This window comes from Parasteatoda tepidariorum, chromosome 9, assembly GCF_043381705.1.
Source record: "Parasteatoda tepidariorum isolate YZ-2023 chromosome 9, CAS_Ptep_4.0, whole genome shotgun sequence".
NCBI lineage: Eukaryota > Metazoa > Arthropoda > Arachnida > Araneae > Theridiidae > Parasteatoda > Parasteatoda tepidariorum.
Window position 1 is genome coordinate 18,817,056 of NC_092212.1, and position 7,122 is coordinate 18,824,177.

The 7,122-nt window shown below is 28.7% G+C and overlaps 1 protein-coding gene across 1 annotated transcript in view; it reads left to right on the plus strand.

Moving 5' to 3' along the window:
• The window catches only part of LOC107450531 (uncharacterized), a gene marked incomplete in the record, with an annotated part of 46,587 nt that extends 41,211 nt beyond the window's left edge, over nucleotides 1-5,376 (plus strand). Inside the window, 2 exon segments of the mRNA XM_043053738.2 lie at nucleotides 3,735-3,959; nucleotides 5,137-5,376. Coding sequence (XP_042909672.2) covers nucleotides 3,735-3,959; nucleotides 5,137-5,277 — 366 coding nt within the window.
• Nucleotides 5,377-7,122: the final 1,746 nt, after the last annotated feature.

Here is a 7,122-nt window from a genome sequence, read left to right on the forward strand (position 1 = left end):
CCGGATGAACCATCTTGCACAGGTTATTTTTCTAAGGATCTTGTTTTGGCATTGGTTTAATTTCTTCAGTAGATGTTGAGGTATCGTTGTCCAGGCAGGTGAGGCATAGGTAAGTATTGGGCGGATCATTGCTGTATATAGTAGCTTCTTTAGTTTAAGTGACATATTCTGATTATATATTAATGGTTGTATGGCTAGTATTGCTGCATTTGCTTTATCTATTGTGCTTTTGATGTGATCATTCCAGGTGAGTTTGCTATTGATTATAAGGACAAGATAATTTGCTTTTTTAACTATTGGTATTGGTATGTTGAACATTTTTGGTTGAAGTTGTGGAAGTATTTTAATTCTTCTTTTTTGTATAATTAATATTTGTGATTTTCCAGCATTTACTACAGTTTTCCATTTTAAGCACCAGTCTTCTATTTCGTTTATATGGTCTTGTAGTTTTTGAAGAGCATGATTTGGGTTTCTGGATTCAATAATAATACCGGTATCGTCTGCGTAATAGGCTGTTATGCTGTTATAATCGGCTTTGCTTATAGGTGAAATTTGCAATCGTAAAAACTGTGTTGCTTTTATGTATTTGTTGTCATTATTTTTATGTTCTGGTGGTCAAACTTATTTATAATTATTATTATACTTCAGAAACTTTAATGAAATAACATGAGTTTCGCTACCACTTTAAATTAATTTAAACTGTGAAAACTAATTAAGAAATTGCTAACTTTCGTAGTTTTTAAAATATTGAAATCGGACTATTCTATTAGTTGCGAAATACGATTCACTACAAAATTATGAAATAAAAATGTTATTTTTTTCGTGCATGCGCAGTGTAAAAAACTACTTTAATTACTCATATCTTGCGCAGTTTTAACACATTTTCTCAGACTTTAAAGCAATAATTGTTAAACTAATATTAAATTGCCCCAAAAATTCTGTTTCATTTATTGAATATTTTTAAACTTACTACAATAAACCGTAAAATAAAAATAATTAATTTTTTAAGAAATATATACATATATCTATACATATTTAAAGCTTGGTTTACGAAATTTTGTGTAATCATTTACAAATAACATATACAATTTACAAGTTTATTGCTCCACTTTTTGGAATAGGGTGTTCAAAAACAATTTTTTCCGTTTATCATTTACTGCCGGTCCCTCAAACCTATAAAAGCTTTAAACTTCATTGATTAGTGTGAGAAATCGCAAAACCTTTAACACTTCTAAATTTATGAAAAGAGTTTCTAAATATTGGAGAGAGATAAAAAAATGTGTTAGTATAGAAGTTTTTCCATTATTTTGTCCAGCTCTTGTATATATATACATATATATCCTATTATTCAACATTGATATAAATGTAACATGAAAAATAGTGAGAAATTAAAAAGTTTAAAGTAAATCGTGATTTACTTTGCGAAATGTATTTTTGACTTCAAATGACATATTACTTCAAATAACATTTTGTTTACAAATGACATATTTAACTAATTAACATCTAAGCCTTTTATGGAACTAAAATAAAACAAATGACCACAGAAATTATAAAAAAAAAACTTTATAAATTCAATAAAAAATAATATTAGATACTCATCTATCTAACTGATAGTTCAGCTTTTTGTAGCAGAGTGGCGCTAAAACCGCTTGGGACAAACTGTTGTCATTTTGGCGTGCATCGATAACAAGAAGGCGTCGTCTTTTCATATATTCTATCATTACAGAAGAAATTCTTTATATATTTCTCTGTGTTTAATACTATTATTTCGCTTGTGTAATTTTGTGACACAGCAACAATCATTTTACCAACTAGTTTAATTTGTTGATAAATCTTAAAATTTATTGATTTGATAGAATAAAATAATTGAATTTTCAGCGATTTTTATCTTTAAAAAAAATCACGTGAGCTGCAACGTTCAACGAGTTAAAATATGAGTCTAAACAATAGGCTTAGCAACAGAATAATCATCATAACCGTAACTTTATTTCGTGAAGTAGAAGTAGATATCATTTTTTTAACACCTAAGTTTTCACACCATTATTTCGTTTGCGTCTACAACAATCATTCTATCCACTCTTTCAATTTATTTGACTAAATCATTATAAATGTTTCGGCTGATCCAAAGTAAGATATTCATAGATGCGAGGAAAAAAACTGCGAGAGACAGAAAAATAAAGTATGAGAATCATAAAACACGAACATTGCATTATCTCTATGCAAGGCGAAAGTGAACGATTTAATCTACAAAAGACATGTTAAATATGGATGATTCTTTGTTCTAGATCAGTTTAGAATTACTGACAATTAAATGCAAGCTACAGGGGATGGTTGACTTATTTGGACTACTTAAACATTCTTCTATGTACACTGCGTGTAAAATCTAACTGTTGAACTTTTGATCTAATAATCGGAATTTTAGGTACCTTAGCAGATGAAAAGTCGGGGGTTAATTTAGATTTATTATTGTTTCCCGAAACCACAGATTTTCACCTGATTTTTTGAAAAAGTTCTGCAACAATTTTTATCCTTTGACACAAAATTTCATTAAGCATATTTTTCAACCTTTTTATACTATTTTTTATTAATTTAGGTCAGAATAAGTGACAAATTTTAAAATTAGCATTTAAAAATTTATGGTTATGAAACATCAGTCTCTTTTTCTGCGTTAAAGGTGAAATCTTTCAAACGCAGCTTATTTTTAAACAGTAATTTTTTAAATAGGCACTTATTTGTAGTTATTTAGATCTAAAAGTAACTGTAACTCCCCTATGAATTTTTTTTTTACTTCACAAAATCAATTATTAAATGTGAAAGAATGATTAAATATACGAACTATCAATTAATAAATCATTTTAAATATGAATGTAAAAAATATTCAAACTTAAAAAATTCAACAGAAAAATATGAACCCTATAATTTTGGCATGAGAGCTATAAAAATGTTTTGCTCATATATATACCTGCTAATTTCTACTCAAAATGTCGCAGATTTAAAGCTCATAAAGATTTAAGTTGAAAATAACAATTGTTTCTAATAAGCAATAATTCGACAATAATAAAATTAATGAAAATTTACGTTTTCGGGCAAAAGTTCACAAATCGAATTCGTGTGAAAAATTTTTTTTTAAAGAAGAAAACTAGAAAGTTTATATTTAAGTTTAAATGCAAAGTTTACTTTTGATGCACTCGTTCTAATTTGCTCTAAAATGTAGAGTCATGAATCATAAGAATATCTACTAATAAATATATATGTATAGATAATTGACCATGAGTCTTAACAATGATAATTTTATTTTTAAAAGTAAGATAAAAATAATTATGCATTAAATAGGAAAGAATTGGCTTACAATAAACTTACATTGCGACTTTTTTGAAAAATTTGTTTTTTTATTTAAAAAAAAAATTGATATAACAAGGCCTAAAGAAGAAACTCTTCGACGTAGGAATTCAAATAAATATTAGGTGGATATATAAGGCCGCGTAAAAAAATATTTTTTGACATAAGAAGGTTTTCAAGATTTCTAGTGTAAACTGTATTATAAAAAATTTTTTTTTTCCTTCAAAATATTGTTAGGTAAAATAGTAAAATAAATAAACGGCTTCCATATTTTTCGCTAAGTTACAAAGTGTCTTTCTGTTTAATTTGTTTAAGTTTTTCTTACTTGCAAATTAATATTACAGCTTTTTGAAGCCAGAGTAACAAATAATCTTATATTTATTCTCATTACTTAGGAAGGGCATGCAGACAATCTTGGATTAATGCCAGTGACTAATGTATTGACACAAGTGCCCTACCTAGATGATTCAGTCGACATCAAAGATGAGATTTACCTTGATGACATAATAGACAATATGTGCTCTTTCTTTCGATACAATGGCTCCCTAACGACGCCAGGATGCACAGAAAATGTTATTTGGACGATTTGCAGCGACGTTCATAAAATTGGTCATAACCAGGTATGCCACATCAGAAAACTATTCTTTCAATTAATAATATTACACGCAATTAATTTTATAATCGATATGAGAATTAGTTTTTAAAATATACAAGGAGACTAAAAATAACTATATTGTAATTTGAATGCTTAGTAAAATATCACAACCAAATTTTCAAAGCGCTATTAAACAACATTATCTGTAAGATATTTACAAATTAAGGTGACCACTTATGACAGTAAAGCAATGCTGTAAACACATACACTCACTCATCTATTGATATTTTGGCCAATTTATTGCACTAAGTTAAAGTTTAGTTTTATACAATTTTACCACCAATCGTTATTCGAAGATGCGGCTCACTTTTGTCTCCAAGATAGACATAAAGGAAAAATTTTTAGAAAAGAAGTTTGATCCTTTATCTTTAAAAGGATCTCTACAAAAATATTTGTCACCACTTTTCCCTGTTCCCCTCCCCCCCCCAAAAAAAACAATCGAAAACATTAGTTTTCGGTTTCATTTTTTAGCCATAACTACGAAATTTTAAGTTTAGAAACTATGTTACGCTGATTCTCAAGAGAAACCATTTTCGGTTGATTTGAGAGGGCTATAACATTTTTTGTTCATTATTGTTTTTAAGGTTAGACGGAAACTTTTTATTTAACGTTGATTAAACCCAATTCCTGTTTGAACTTATGATAAAAATTCTTTTAAAAAACCCTTTGAGTCAGGCCAAAAAATGGGATTAACATAAAAATTAAAATTTTAATATTTTAAAATCAAAATTTCTGATATCTGAAAAATTGGATAACGATTTGGAGAATTTACTTGGACAAACTTCAAGTGCTTTAAAATTTAGACTTAAGGAACAGGATAGATATGCCCGTTATCAAGAATTCGGAAACTAATCCTTTGCTGCTCATTGTTGCAATCTGGGCATAACTTCAATTTCGAGAATTTTTTTTTAAAGATATCATTAGAAAAATATACTTTCTAATTAAACTATTCATAATTTAAAATAAAGATAAACTTTCTCATTTTAACGAAAACTGTTAGACATGTTCAAAAGTAATGATTAGTTAGCGCTCTTGGCAAATTTGTAAAATATGTCCTTGTTCACTCTAACCCCTTCTGTCTTACATGTATATTATTCATGTATTGATTTCTTAAAATATTTTTTCTTTCTGATTGTTTTTAGATAGCTGAATTCAGGAAACTATATTCTGTAAGATATGAGGATGCTAACATTAGTCGATGTACAATATCGAACAACTTCAGGCCTATTCAGCCTTTAAACGGAAGGCTTGTTGTTTCATCTACTTATTTTGGATCTTTCTGATTTCTGTCAAAAACATTGTATTTATAAAAGTAAATCACATATTTTTTTGTGTTATGCATTTCCTAAATATAAACAGTATTAAATGAATATTTGAGATGATTTGTGTTTCTTAAATTGAGGTCTCTGTGTATTTGTCCTTTTTTTCTTCTCAAATTTTTCTTCAAATTCTACAAATGCACATTTGCCAAAATTAATAATGGTTCCCCATAATAACTTTTCATTTTACTGTTGCAATTTTAATGGTTTTAGAGGGGAACATTATAATTATTCTTAAATTGCAAAATCTTTTAAACAAAATCTTTCCAATAAATGTGCAGCAAAAATTGAGAATTCGGATCTATGCTTATATAATTTAACATGATGAGCATACCCTCCAACTATAACGGAATGTTCCGTAGTTTATAATTTTTTTTTCTTTTCCATTGCTAGTAAAGACAACTTAAAAATATTTTAATGAATTACTAGTGAGCCATGATGGTTCAGGGGATAGAGCGGTAGCCTTTCAACGAGGTGAACCGGTTTCGAATCCCAGCGATGGTGTGTCGATACAAATCCGCATCAGGCTTGCACCGACCACTGTGCTGACATGAAATATCCTCAGTGGAAGATGGATCAAAGGTTAGAGTCCCTTGGCCGTCAGGCTAACTGTGGGATGTTCTCGTGGTCTTCCCCTCCATGTAACGCAAATGCGGGTTAGTTCAATCAAAAATCCTCCACGAAGGCAAATTTCTCCCAATACTTAATCTAAGAGTTCCCTTCTCTTCTGGATTGGGATCAAAATTACAAGGCTACGGAGTTGAACATTAAAAGTCGTAAACTCGAAAGTTGGGTCAGCTGTTCAATGACGGTTATGAAATAAGATAAAATGAATTAGAATTAAAAGAAATAAATGAATTAGAACTGGAATTAAAAGAACTTTTTCTGCAATTCCTATGAATAATTTAAACAGCATATTAAAAATCTAGTAGGAAGATGGTCATGCTCTAAAATCTTGATAAAGATCATGTAAAAATTGTATTTCTCTTAAAGAGCCAGTAATAATTATATTCCACCACTAATAAATTTCTCACCACTTATAAATATATTTCTTGCAAAACTAAAATGTTGAAGAGTACGCCTTGTGAAAATTTCTAATCTTTGTAGGTAAAACTTTTTTCGAAAGTTTTCATATGAAAAATAGGAATCAATTTTAGTTTGAAGAAAGCGTTTATAAACGAGTTTCATATTAGCATTCAAGAAATATTTCAATTTGTGTGATTAGTCCCAGATAGGGAGAGTATACAAATATAATGTATACAAATGGAATATTTCTATTTGAACTTCTGTTTCTGTTCTCTGTAAATTTTGACAGATGGGTAAAACTGTTAACCCTTTAATGGGCCCTTTATTTCTAGTAAAGGTAAATTAAAGCATTTTTGGAATTGAAATTGTTTTAAGAACAGTAATTGATATAAAAAAAAACTCCTTTAGTTTATAAAAATGCCATTTTTTTGGTGGTAAATATATTTAACATGACCTATTAGGAACTTACTGACTTTTATTTTTCTTTATTTATAAAATAAATTCCTTAAATGCTACAAACTTCGAAAGGAATTATGTATTTTATAACTTTTATACGTTTTTTAAAAGTGACAAATGGTTACCAATTTTATTCAAACTCACTTCAAGAAAGCTGAAGTTATTGAAAAATGGAAACCTAAATTAAAAGTATTAAAACGTGGTGGAAAGTATACTTACCACGGCCTTCAAAAGGGTTAAGAAGTGTCCGCTCTAGTCTCTCGACAAAGGGCTACTAGTGTCAAAAACAACTCTTTCTTTAATAAAAAGATTATTTTAAAAAAGTTT